The sequence below is a fragment of the Phasianus colchicus genome, chromosome 1 (genome assembly GCF_987193195.1).
Source record: "Phasianus colchicus chromosome 1, bPhaCol1.hap1.1, whole genome shotgun sequence".
NCBI classification, from domain to species: domain Eukaryota; kingdom Metazoa; phylum Chordata; class Aves; order Galliformes; family Phasianidae; genus Phasianus; species Phasianus colchicus.
Genome location: NC_143436.1, coordinates 124,934,154 through 124,948,798, shown reverse-complemented (window position 1 = coordinate 124,948,798; position 14,645 = coordinate 124,934,154). Strand labels below are relative to the sequence as shown.

At 36.9% G+C, this 14,645-nt stretch overlaps 1 protein-coding gene across 2 annotated transcripts in view; it reads left to right on the top strand.

The window, feature by feature from the left end:
* The window catches only part of FRMPD4 (FERM and PDZ domain containing 4), a 295,873-nt gene that overhangs the window by 217,872 nt on the left and 63,356 nt on the right, over window positions 1–14,645 (top strand). For both annotated transcript variants that reach the window (XM_090125667.1, XM_090125670.1), the window contains exons 3-4: window positions 6,191–6,351; window positions 8,524–8,626. In XM_090125667.1, the coding sequence (XP_089981793.1) occupies window positions 6,191–6,351; window positions 8,524–8,626 (264 nt within the window). The remainder of the gene's footprint in view (window positions 1–6,190; window positions 6,352–8,523; window positions 8,627–14,645) is intronic.

The following is a 14,645-nucleotide window of genomic DNA, read 5'->3' as shown; positions in this document are numbered from 1 at the left end:
TGAAGCTGAGGATAAATCTTTTTACCCCCCTACATTTGCATTCATGTCACTTTTATTCACTGTGATTTTGTTTCACGTTGTCTTGCTTTAGATTGCACATCATGCCCAGCAGTAGAGGAAGAAGTGAATTTTGAATTTTTTTGTGTGTCAGATTTCCCTGTATCCAATTTTATCAAAAAGCTGTCACCAACTTCTGAAACCAGCAAACCTTTTTCTTTCTAATTACGTTTTTACCATATGTTCAACCAGATGGCATATGCCAACATTTTCTAGGGTGCTATAAAATGACCTGACTTAAGAGGATTTAAGTGCTGAAGAAGTTTATGAAAAAATAGAATTGACACCAGGGCAGAAAAACAGTCCTAGGAAGAAAAAACAAATTTGATAAATCTTCCCAGTTATATTGTATGCCTGTGATATTGAATTCTCAACATACACACCTGCAGAAAACTAGTGAAAAAGTACGGAATGTAGAGTTGTTTCACTGGTGTGTCAAAAGTTAACTCCTTTCTGAACAGCTGAAAATGCAACTTTCGTCCATTGAATATGACTGAAACGAATGCTTGAACTGTGAGCAGCTATCTTGTTTGCTGCAAAATGGAGTTAAAGAAGAGTTTCTCAAGGCATCAGATTCTCTGCAGGAGCAGCAATTTTACTTAACAATACAATAACTATTTCGGCACTTCTTTTCTAAAACGTTACTTTCAAGTCGAAGACAGATAAAGTTGATACATGGTTTTGACACATCCTCGCTCTTAATAATTTTGTGGGATTTCCTGGAGAAAATAAATTAACTTGAGGTATAGTGAGAGGTGTCAGGAACTTGAGGAAACAGGAAAGAAAAGATTATCTTTCATATTTAGCTACTAGTTAAGATAAAACTGGTTAAGATAAAACATTTTTTGCAGAGTTTTTGTATTTGATAAGTTTTCAGCTATAACAGTTTGTTTTGATAGTCTTTCCAGATCAAGGGAAAAATGATAAAATAGTCTTCTACTATTATCAATTTCCATAATTTTCTCTCAAGACTTAAGCCATTTTACTTGCTGCTGACTCCTGAAGACAGATGACAAAGTGAGAGTCAAACCTTCTTTATTTTCTTGCTGCAATAACTTCTATCACTCCCAGTTACAAAGGAATTTTAAGCACACAACCCAGGACCCCGGATAGGGTAAGAACCAGGATATAGTTTCAGGGCAGGATGGGCAATCTGTTGAGCTGAGTGGTTCAGGTGGACAGATGCACCTGAATGTCTGCTTTGTGTCTAATATTATCAGTCTGAAAATCATAACTGCAGTCAGCAAAACAGGTTTTCCACATCCTTCAAGCTAATGAGACAGACTTTTAAAGTACTCAACAATTTGAAGCGTTTTTGCTATTTCCGAATTGAACCTATGTTAAGAATTTCTTATCTCTGTCCTCCAAGCCAACTTCCACTCATCAGTCCATGAGTGGTTTGACATTTCTGCAGATTTTTCTCAATCATTGCCCAGGATTAAAGCTGCCCTGCATCAAAGTCAAATGAGGGTCTATTTTGTAGTTAGATCAACTGGTATAGCAGAGAAATTTTACAGTTAAGGATTAAAACCATCAAACAGAGAGTTGGTGTTAGCCTCTGAAGTTATCAGTGCTAACTGTAACACCAAAATACAAAGTAAAACACCAAAATGCAGCTTGTCTCCAAACTGTAACGATAAAATGGAAGTATCTGATTACAGTTAAGATAGTGTTTGTGCAGCTATATTTAACTCGCCTTGAGGTAACACCTTCTATGCTCTTTCTTGAATGTCACTGCAGAATGGAACTAAAGTAGTTCAGGTATCTTTTTTTACATATTTCCAAAGTAATCTCGTAATCAGAGTCACTGGCTTCTTGCTGTAGTTTTAAGATTCATAGCATAATTAGACCCTGAAGCAAACTCGCACATAACAAATATCAGCCTGCTGAGGACAATCCTTTCCTAGCTGCCATGTACAAACCTCTCGGAATTAGCCTACTTGGTATCCCAAATATCAACAACTGACATAAGAAAATTGAAAGGTGGAAAAACATTTTGCTAGGATACTTAGGTTTTGATTACTAATATGCATTATTAAAATCAAGCTCTCATTTTAACTGAAGTCTTTGTTTAGATATTCTTTGGGTTACTCATCATATCTAATTTGAATGAGGAAAATACTGACAAAATTTCCAAAGAAAACAAGTTAGCCATTATGAAGCTAATGATCCAAAGATGCAAAGTGCCAGCTTTAAACTATATCTCTCATTTTGCTGAGCATGAATTCAGATATGCACTTATTACACTGGGCAGCTAATTGGTGTTTGTAGTTGCTGACTGCCTTGTCCCAGCTGGTCAGTATTGCCCAGGACATTCTTCTTTGCTATTTTTCTTCCTCTTTCACTCATTGCACATCCATTTGGGACTGAGTATGCACACCAATTTTATTCAACACTATGATGCCTCCAATCTGTTCTGTGTCTAGGTACATGCACACACAGGCACCTTCTCTTTCATTTTCCACTACTGTCTTTTTTGAGTGGACTAATTGCTGCAGAGAGATTTTAAGCACAAGTACTTGGAATTAAACTTTTGCTATGATTTTCCATAATGGGTAGTTTATCTTGGAAGATATAAAATTTCTGTTCAAGAAGTTGTCTAAGAATTACTCTCTTTAATGCTGGCAGCTGTCTCTTAGAAGAGTATGTCAGAGAAGAGAGCTTTTTGTAAAGTTATTGAGAATGGTGGGAAATAAGTATCTCTTATGAAAAGGTGATGTAAGGGCAGCTTGTGTTTGTGTATGTAAAAAGAAAAGTTCATACTTAAAATCTGAGTCTTCTTCCTTTTCTTCCATTTCTCCTTAAAAAAATTAGAGAGAGAGAGAGAAAGAGGTATAATCTAGGCACAGTACCATTTAAATGTGTTTCTACTATGCTTGGAACAAATGGGAACCTTGCATTGTTGGAGTTATTGTAAGATCTTTCACTGTTTAAGTGATGCTGTCTAAGGTTCCCCAAGGTGCTGGTTTTGAGTTCACAGGATTCTGGTTTGGAACTCTTAGCATATTAATTGTTTACATCAGGAGTCAGTATTTTCCATAACTGAGATGGAGATCAAATACCTCAAATTAATGCAACATTCAAATAAGTCTTTACTTTGGCACTATAACTGGCATCTGAATAATGAGCTATCCGCAGGAAGAGATGGGTTTGTCAGCCTATTATCACACAGAGCTTTGAGTACTCGTCTCATCTGGGGTCACATGCACGTATCGTACTGCTCTCTCGAAATACACTTCCAAAGTACTGAGTGATACAAGAATACCTGATGCAGCGAGCTGTGGAAGCACGAGATGCAGAGCCTTTTTCGTTGATGTGTTTGATGGTGGATAACCTTAAAAATCAATAAAGCCTGCTGCGGCGCTCAGCATCTTGATGAACTGCTCTTTGCTGATCCTTTTGCTTAGGCTTTGAATAAGTGATACTGTGCTGCTACGGTGCTGCAGAATCGCAGTATGAGATGATGCGGTGGCTGGAGCGAGGCATCCTCTAGCGAAGCTCTCTTTGAGCAAACCTTAGGTCTGATCCTGGAATTTATTATTTGAAATGTAGCTCTTGAGCTTTTCTCCCTACCAATTCAGTTTTCAAACCATAGTGCTTGAAGAGAGAGGATGTAAAATGGCAGAAAAGTAGTTCTCAAAGGCTTAAGCAGTATATTCAACCTGCTTGTAAATACTGCATTTCTTCTTCGGAAACAGTGGCAGATCATAATGCCCCAATTACAAAAATGGAAACAGCTATTAGGAAGAAGTGATTAAACAGAGCATTTCAACTTTGAGAGAAGTTTGGTAAGGCTGTCACCTAGAGGAGGTGACAAATGCAGAACCTTGTGTTCCCTACCAAAGTAAAGTTCACAACTTTAAATAGATAGTTTTTGAAGTAACCTTGACAGCTCAAAAAATGTCCTATCTCAGAGACAAAATGTTTGGGTATCTGGGAGCCCTAATTATGATAGGAATTGATGGGGAGGAGTGTGGCTGATGGATCTGAAGATAATTTCATAGAGGGTCTGCATAAAACACTCCAGACTTTCTAACTTCTTTTGAATGAAAGTAATTGAAATAGACCTAGAATTTACTGATGAAAAATGGAAGAGCAGAAGGGAGAGGAGAATGAAGTCTGAGATGATTTTATACATAGCAAAAATACATATTCTTTTCTGACTTCACCTAGCAGATGCTAGGACAGCACAGAGATATTCTCTCTCCTGCTTTTGTAAGGACATAGCCTTCTGCTACCTCAGATCATATGCATAAAAAAGCAGCATTTTGCTTTTAGGCAGTCTGAATCTAGTGATAGGGATAGAGAGTTTCTTTGAAGAAAAGCCCTAGAAAAATCCAGTAATGGGAAAAAAACTCCTGCTGAGAGTTTACAGGGATTTTTCTGCTGTTTTGTGTATCAGTAATAAAAGAGCACAGAAGGAATGGAGATTGGTGTCATGCAGTATGTGTATGTTAGGAAAAAGATCAGAACTTTTTGCATGCCACTAGTGCTGAAAACAAATCTATGACATTTTTCTCCTTATGAATCACATGTCTGGAGTACTTTGGGGATGGTAAAGAGAAAGGGGATGAGAGCAGTGATTATGGTTGTGTGGAACATTTTGTAATTTTCATTTTTTCATATTTTATGAGTAAGATTGTCAGATATGGAAAATTACTTGATTTTTATATTTTTATCTATTTATTTGTCCAGCTTTCAAAATGATGAAGAGATATCTGTCTCTCTGATGTCCTGCAGAACTTACTTAGGTTGGGCACCTGGCTGTGACCTTTCTCAGAGCAAGACTTTGTGCTTTCCTTGCAGATGGGGTCAGGATTTTCCTTCCTTTGTCTATTGTGTTAACTCTCCAAGAACTGGAGTTAGTCCTGCACCTGCGGACTTACAGTCTCTTGAAGATAAAGACAAGTTACCTCCTGGCCATGCAACTTTACACAAATATTTGAGCACTATCAAAGCCAATGAGGACCTGATGACATAGGACATAATCTGTCTTCATGATAAATGGATCAAGTGTTGCCTTGTCTTCAGTGCTGCCAGTTTGTCAGTTCTCTTGAGTCAGGACTCAGTGGCGGTTTATAAAGAAGCATGAGTGTGTTCCTAGGTTACCTGAAGCATAAGTGTAATTAATGGCATTTTGAAGGATATGAGTGGTTTGGTTGTCAATGGAATTAGTGCTGGGAGTTGGTAGCCATGATTAAGGAGGGAGCTCCAGTCATTGGGTGGGAAACATGAAGTATAGACCTGTGCAAAGCAACGAAGTTCAGTCTGCATGCAGTGGCCGCACTTCAGTGTTCATTAATGTTAGCTTATCAGTCTCTATGCTTTTAATCCATTACATCTTTCATGGATATGTCGTACTGGATAGCTTTCTTCCTTTTTTTTCTTCTAGAAAAATAAAAATCTTTCCCTCCAGCCATGAGAATTTTTTCTTCTATGTACAACATGTAAACTTTGTTGTAACACTTAAGCTGAAATTACGTTATTTTAGTAATTGCTGCTAAAGAGATTTTCTCAATATGTTCTCCCTCTGCCCTCACCCCCCCCCCCTCCCATACCTGCTGGAACAGTTTGGTGTGACATTGGAGAGTTTACTCAAGAAGCAAATAAAGAACTATTACCCGTGCTTCAGGAAGTCTGAAAGAGCTCTGCTCTGAATATTTCTCAATGTCTTAGAAAACCAAATTTGAATGCCTGTCGTCTCCTCTTGCAAAAGGCTGTCGGAGTCTAATTGGTATGTTTTATATTATAAGGAGGTCACTTTATTGTTTTTCCCTTCCAACAAATGAAGGATGGAAAATTCAAACACAGATGAAAAGGATTTTATTGTTGGGTTATTTTTCTTTCATGTATGGGATATGATTAAATGTATGCTGTCAAAGAAATGTATGCTGTCAAATCTTACTATAGGTTGATACTATTGATCAGTATTTGAGACCTGTAAACAACAGTATTATTTGATGTATAAGAAAATATAATTAAAAATTATTACATTGATATTTTATTTCTCACAGTGAAAACATTTCAAATATTCATCTCATGTTGTAGCAGAAATTACTTGGCTCAAGTAGATATCACAAAATCATGTTTTAATAATTTCTTCCTTTTTTCATCTTTTTTTTTTTCCCCACAGTCACATGACACAATCAGCCACATTTGAAGACCCTCGAATAGAGAGCTGCCAAATAACCCCTCCAGCCCCTCGGAAAGTGGAAATGAGGAGGGATCCTGTGCTAGGATTTGGTTTTGTGGCTGGTAGTGAAAAGCCAGTTGTTGTACGCTCAGTAACACCAGGTATGTTTTCCTCATGTGACCCCAAAAGCAATCTTGGCACTTCTTAGTATCACTAACTGGCTGCTTGCTAAATGAGAAAATAGCTGTAGAGATATTCCTAAAAAATTGTATTGACTTCTACTGTTTTCTTCAAAAGAAGTGCAATTATTTGAGAGTGTCAACAACAATTCTGTGAATGTATTTATACTGACCGGGAACTTAATCTACTGAGATGAAATATAGTTACAAATGTAAGAACTGCTGAAGTCTTCAAGCAGAAAAAGTAAAATTGCTTGGTAGATAGTATTAGGAAGTAGTTTCCTCCTTTTTGAACCCCTAGGTAAATACATTAACAAAAAGTCAATTTTAGATTATTGCTCTGAGCTGTTACTATTGTTTGCCTGAAACAAAATTATCTACTTCATTCAGAAAGGAAAGTCTTCTCCCAGTTATGTTCATATTGATTTGATGTCACCCTCATTGCCATCTAATCAGCATTTCAGGAGGTGTACTGAGTTGCATGATTATAACTTACATATTTTCATGCTGTCATCGGCTTTGAAGAATATTATTGCTGGCAATTTTTTTTTTTCTTTTCCTTTTTTTTTTTTTTTTTTTTTTTAAGGATTCCTCTGTTTAATCAAGCGGCAAAAAAAGCAAGATCAAAACCTACCTACAAAACTTCCTAACAGCAGTGAAAATTATTGAGCTTTTTGGTATTTTTGAATTTGTGGGACTGCTTAGTCTCCTGAACCAGCAGGCTTTATGCTTAAAAGTTCAGTTGTTACATAAATTGCCTTGAAGCTAAGGACGGGGATTTGACTTTGCTCCTGTTCAATATGTTCTGCAGAATCCCCATAGAGAGCAGAGGAGAGGCAAAATTGACTGCATGGAGTTCTGATGTCATTTACCCGCGTGTGTGCATTGATTTTATTTGTATTGCTTTCAGATGGAGTGAATGTTGTAACTAATATTTGAATTGAGGCAGACAGATCTTTTCTCCCAAGTTAGCATTATTAATGTAATTTTTTTGTTTGTTTGTTTGTTTGATTTGGAAAAAGTATTACCTTGCATTCCAAGTGAATAGAAGGAAAGATGAGTTCAAAGCAACGTTCTTGTATATGGAGTTGTATCCATGAATACTGGGTGTATAAGCAAAGTAAAATCTTCAAGTCAAAGAGAGAGAGGAACAGCATTAGCTTAACTACTAATTGAATTGTTTCTGATACTGAAACATTTTCTTTTAAGACTTTATCTTCATATTGGTGATTTTTTGGATACTTTCCTATGTATCGTGAATGCAGAGTTTAAAGGCAAGAGACTAGAGGATATAATTTTTGATTTTGAATTGTGATATTATTCTCTCCTTTGGGCATGTAATCATGCTGGAAGCAAAATATGATGTGCATTTTATAAAACATAGCATAAATTTAAATAGTGTCAAAATTCAAAAGCACATAGGCACGTTTGATTGCCTAGTTACACTAATCTTTAATGTCTGCATCTAACTGAAAGTACCAGTGCTTTTGAACACATTATGTAAAATTCTGTTCACCAAGTAGTAGGAATGCAAAGGAAAAGAGACTCCAAGACTGGAGGCATAGAAACTTACTATTTTAGGACTGAAGGAAGCAGGTTTGTTTTGCCCAGAACAGGAAAGTCAGAGGAAAGATGAGCAGATGACTTTCAAACATGGTGAGTGACGTTTCATAGAAAAGAGGAATATGTTGTTCACCAGTGCTACTTTGGCTGGGACAAGAAGTAGTGTGTAGACACCAGAGATGATTTCCTGATCTTAACATTACTTAAAGAAGATTACAAAATTATAGGAAAAGGAGTCCTTACCTGGGGTGGTCTTATATGAATGTCAAACAAACATTGGTAAGCAAGCTATGAATTATGACTGATCACAACTTGAAGAATGAATTAGGTCACTCTAATGGGCCCTATTTCTCCTCCAGAAAATCTAGCCCTTATTTTTAGGTGCCCAAATATTGTTTTGGAACTTGAGTAACTTCAGTAGAAACTGTTTAGTCAGTGGCTTTCAAGATATTCTTGGTGAGGAAGTAAAGTTTAAAAAAGTGTTAAACACGCCAGTAGTTGAAGAAAAAGGACTCATAGCATATGAACTGCAGAGTGTGCATGTGCATTTCGAATAGTCTACTAACCTTGCTTTTTTTCATTTATCTGCAGGCGGCCCCTCTGAAGGAAAGCTTATACCTGGGGATCAGATCATAATGATTAATGATGAGCCCGTCAGCACTGCTCCGAGGGAAAGAGTCATCGACCTTGTCAGGTAGATGATGTCCTGTCACTTAAACTATGAACCCACTGGCTTACTTCCTGTGCCGTTATTTGATTATACTGCAGACTTGCCTTCTCAGGGTGGGAAAAAGAGAAAATAATGTTATTTCAGTCATAATGAATAAGGGTGAGATAGTCCAGAATGGAAATGAAGTATCTTTTTAAATGCCCTTCGGGTAGCTGTAAAAATATAATAGGGTATTGGAACAGTTCCAAAATGCTTGAGTATCAAAAGAGGAATAGTATTCTCTGGGCATTTTCTTTTGGTATGAGTTATTGAAAAGATAAATCCTGGAGCTAAGCAGCTTCGGTCATTGTTTGTGCATTTTTTACAAAAAGAAAGTCGAGACAGTCTGTTGTATGTGAAAAGTAAAGAAGATGTGTTGAGGCAATTTTGATGTGAGTGACCAGCAGAGATAGGAGTATATAGAGAACCTCAAAGAGTGGTACATGTTTGGGTGGATTGCTGGTAAAGAGTTTGTGTGAGGAGAGCAGGCAGGGCTGTGTAAATATGAGGCAGAAAACAAGAAGAATGTGTGACTGGATACTTCAGGAAAGGAAAAGTGTCAATATTTATAATGGGCCATAGAAAGAAAGGAAAGAGAAACTGAAAAATGCTCAGGGTGAAGAAACTAATGTAATATGGCCAACAAACTGTGTTTTGAGTAACAAGAAATATTAGTACATTGCATTAAAAAAAAAACAAACCTATTAATTCAAAAATTAAAAATTAAATATAAGACTGTTTACTTCAATTTTCAGAACCTAGGTCGCTGGAGACGTGTTTGGTTTCGATGTCTTCTGTCTCAATGATACAAACTCTGAATTGGTCCAATTAATTTCTAGGACATATACAAGTTTTAATTGTGCAGGTACCTGTCCTTAGGACTGTAGTTGTCAGTGTTATCACTGTCACCTGTATAATTTTGAAAAGTTGCATTTGCTTCCAGAAATGGATGAGCTGCCCTTGTAGTTGTATTCCCCTTACAGATTGCATTTTGCACAGATATATGCTCAATTCCTCGGGAAAGGAGCTACAGAAATATTATGAAAGCCTCTTCACTACAGCGGTAGAGATGCAAGCAACACATGCTAATCTTTATTAGATGAGTGTGGTCAAAATACCATGCATTTCCAGATTTAAAAAAAAATATTAATCTGAAAGTCACATAACAGTCAGGAGGGAACTTTGACACTTGCTTTTTACTGAAAAAGAGACTCCATAAACTGCAGAAACAATCTTATTCCTGTTAAATTTGTCACTTACGGTCTCTTGACCAGTGGCATAAGCTTCACAAATGGATCTTAAATTCATTTTTTATATCATTGTGTCTTCATAAAGGGTTCATATTGAAGTCTTCATTCTTTTCTTGAATCTTTGATATCCTAGTAATCAGAATTAGGATTTCCATCTCACTTATATGCTTCCAGCATTATATAGTAATAACAACTAGGAAAACTAGACTGATTACAGCTGAAACAAACAGGCTTACTATGTGGCTGATTCCTCTGTCTGCTCTCGGATGAGAAACTGAATAAGAATGTAGCCCTTCCTAATTACCTGGATTCTACAGGTAACAAACCAGGTGCTGTTGTATTCCAGGGGAATCTTTTGGTGATAAATTATAAGCCTGCTCTCAAAATCTATCTGCCATTGGAATTTTGACAGAAACTCGTTCTTTGATTAGACTCAAAATGAAATGTACTGGAGTTGTATATTACAGCATTTGAAATGAAGAGCTTTCTTTTCATGCCAGTGGGAAACCTGGAATGATTAGAAACCGTCGCTGTATGTCCTGACATCACAGCAGAAGCTTTACTTTACACCAATGAAGTAATGTATCCCTTTTATATAACAAAATATTTTCATAAGGATAGGATATGTCTACAACTCTGAAAACAATACTTGCTTTCAGCTTTCAATGTGGATGGAAGCAATTTTGAAATCTTGTTTTCAGGCTGATAGCAATGAGTATGTTTTAGATGCATAAAGGAGGCAGTGAGTATAATCGCAGAATCATTCAAAAATTGAGGTGGACGGGATTTCTGCAGGTCAGTTCAGAATCTCTTGCTCAAAGCAGAGCTAGTGTCAAAGTTGGATATGTTTTCTCAGCACCTGTCCAGTCAAGTTGATCTCCAAAGAGAGCCATACTGAGCAGATGTTTCAGTGCTTAGCCAGTGGTATCATAAACAGTTTTCTTCCCTATATCCAACTGGAATTTCCCTTGGTGTAAATTGTGGCCTTTACCTCTTGTCCCATGTCTGCCCACCTCTGTGGAGGGTCTGGCTCTGCTCTCTTAGCAATCTATTAGATATTGGAAGACTTGGCTTTCTCCCTAAGTTTTCTGAGGCTAAACCCTCTTTCCTTAGTCAGTTCTAAGTCTTGTGCTTAAGCTTTATAGATATCTTAGAAGCCCTCCACTAGTTGTTGTTAACTATTACCAGCTTTTTGTCAGTGAACATCTGAGATCCAAAACTGGAAAGAATGGTAAATGTACAGCTTTGCAAGGGAAAGAAATAATTAGTTCCCTCAGCTTGCTGGCTGTGCTCTTGCTTGTACAGCACATTATACACTTCACTCCACTGGCAGAGGACGCTGTAGACTTATATTCTAGTTGTTATCCAACAGGATCCCATATCATTTTCTGTGGAAAATATTCCTGAGACTGAAATGAACTTTACTGACCCGGAGTTTCCTAGCCCCCATTCTTTTTTTTTTTCTTCTTTTTTCTTCTTCTTCTTCTTCTTTTTTTTTTTTTTTTTTTTTTTTTTTTGTTTGTTTGTTTAAGCAAAATATTCCTTTTTTTCAGTCATTAGGAATCTGCTTTGATCAATGTGACTTTGCAAAGATGTTAAACAGCAACTTTTCCAAGGCATAAACCAGCTTCCTCAGCAGCCTTAGATTCACCCCACCCAGGCCCACGGACCTGTGAGCGCTCCTCTTGCTTAGCCAATCTCTAGTTCAATCTTTGTCCAGTAATCACAGGGATAAGGGTGTCTTGAAAGCATAGCTTGCTACTGAAGACTGAAACAAAGAAAGAATCAACTACCTCAGCCATTTTAATGTCTTCCTTTAGGTTTCCCATCTCATTCAGCAGCTTTCCCTTGGCTTTTCTTTCATTGCTGATATATCTGAAGAGGCCCATCTTAATCTTCATGTCTTTACTGGTTTCAGTGATAGTTAAGCTTAGGCTGAGGCTGACTGGTAATTCCGTTCCTGCCTAGCCAAGTTGTACTTTTCTGTTTCTCTTAGGTAGCCTGCCTCCATTTCCATCTCCCGCACACTTCTGTTTTGTGCTGGATCTCACCCTGGAATTCTCTATGAAGTGAAACTGGTGTTTTACCTTGAATACCCACTTCCTTGCAGATCAGACTGGACCATTCTGGCACGTGAGGGAGGCTCTCCATGAAGATCAACCTTCTGCTTTTCAGAGCTGCATCAAATTGAAGCCTTTTCTTTAGCTTTGTGTTGTGCCATGTCTTGCACAGTGCTGTAACTAGTCAGTGAAAAATTGATATTCCAACACAGTATTTTTCTCTGATTATATGGTCTGTTGCTGATTAGGTATAGTAAGGTATATATTATATTTGTGATGTGAAATTCTATGACTGTTTTCATGCAGCTTTCCCTCACAGCTTTTTGTAAAGACAAGAAATGCTTTGACTCTATGATTGCAGAGAGTAAGAGAAAAAACAATCCACTTTAAAATTACAGGCACAGGATCACAAACAAAGAAAACAAACAAACTACATTTGAAAAAAGACAGATTTCATAACTAGGTAATCATAGAGCTTTATCAAACTTAATTGGACTCAAAACTTTTAAATAAAAGTATATAAATGTTAGCTGTTTGGTGAACCTTGAAAATTGAACAGAGTTGTTAGTCTAATGCAATATGTAATTGTTTTCAAAAAAATTGCTGGGAAATTTACTTTTAAAAAGTTGTGGTACTGAGGAAAAAGAAAATGGAAAATGAAATTTTTGCTCCACTCCATCTTCTGAATTTCCACCAAGGAGCACCATGGTCATTTGCTCACCCCCACCTCCCCAGAGTCCAACTCTCAGTGGGATGGGGGAGAAAATCAGAACAGAAAACCAAGTAGAAAAGGAAGAAGAAAAAGATAATAGTAATGATAATTGTATATATACAAAACAAGTGAAGCACAAACAATTGCTCACCACCCTCTGACCAATGCAGAGTCAGGCCACAAGCAGCAGCAGCAGCCTTCCCTGGCCAACTCCCCAACATTTTTCAAGTTTTTTTCCACATGATATTATATGGTTTGAAATGTCTTTTAGCCAGTTTAGGTCAGCTGTGCTGGTTCAGTCCCCTCTTAGCTCCCCTCAGCCTCCCAGTGCCCTCCCAGAGCCTCCTCACTTCACTTGCAGGACAGTACCAGAAGCTGAAACAGCCTTGGCTCTGTTCAGCACTGCTCAGCAGTAACTAAAGCATCAGTGTGTTATCAGTATCATTTTTCTCCTAAAGCCAAGACACAGCATCATACCAGACACTATGAAAGAAAGATCAATTCTGTCCCAGCTGAAACCAGGACAAAGAACACTTGAAAAATGTCAGTTAAATCTTTTTTTCATTAGCAAAGAGCATGTCCCTAAGCAATACATTTGCTGTATTTCTAAATTATCCACAAAATTCATAGCATCCATGTTTTCAGATTGCATAGCTGCAATTTCAGCTATCTTATCAGGTGCAAATTCATTATGTAATTTAACTCCTAAAAAATGGTTAAAAGTGGTTATGCCAGTCTTTTAAGGAAGTCCATTTTGTGTAACAATTTTACTACACGAAAATGCAGGAAAATAAGAGGAACACAAATTTTCACAGTGTCTCTATTGCATGTTAATATTTTAATTGTTTAATTATTTCTAACTATTTCTTACTGAAATGAGCCTTCTTAACTATAAAACTGTATTTAAAACCACCTCTGCAGACTCCAGGGCTGCAGAGAAGGAATATGGTGAAAGATTTTGGTGGTGGTTTGTTTTTTCTATGTTTTTGTGTATATTTGTGTTTTTTTTTAATGCATTAAGGGATACTATTGTTATTCTAGGAGGTCTCAGGACTGAGGATTATCAGAGTTATTCATTATAAATATCCCCTGTAGATCATTTTCATCCATCTAATTCCTTTAGTCCTGTTTTACTGGCAACATTTAATTAGTGTTCAACTCATCCTTTGAAAGCCAAGGTTGCAGAGAGATGAATACTGCGTGGTTTGCAGACCAAATACATAAGCACTCATTATTTCTGGGTAATGCTCAATGGCTTTTGTACCATATTGAGTTCTCCTGAGCTATTTTCAAGCAGAAATCTGGAAGTCATGTTTATGGCTTCCCATACAAAGAGAGGTCACCTTTACGAGAGTCACTTGTGGTTGCATTCTAGAAGTGTTCCATTTAAGACAGAAAGTTATTGAAGTTGGAAAAAGAAGAAACAAGCCCAGTTTTCTAAATGTATTGTTAAAATCAAAGCAAGAAGCAAGTGAACACAATACTAAAGAAAGAAGATGCATTTGAAGTACATACTGTTCAAAACTGTAGCCCAAGCTACTCATCCTGTTTTTATTTTACTGCCAATACAGATTCTGCGATACACAGCTTTTTATTCGTCCTTAACAATTAGTACTTTGAGATACCATTAAAGTCACTGCAGAATGTAGGATTTTTTTAAGTATTTGAAAGTAACCAACAATGTAAATCTGACACATTATACAGTGTATTAATGTACTGTGTCAGTTGATTTGCTTAGTGTTACACTTATTTCACTTTCTTTGGTTAATTTTAAATGTGCATGTTTGTAGTTAAGAATCAGTATAACCTTCCAAAGCGTCTTTTAAAACACATAAAGAAATATATCCAACTAGTAATTTACCTTATAATATGTTTATAGGTTCCCTGTATATCCCAAGTGCAAAGACATTGGAAGAGCGTGATCTTTATGAAATACTTGCCTTGTTTTAGGCAAAACTGTCCTGTTGCAGAAAGCTTAATTT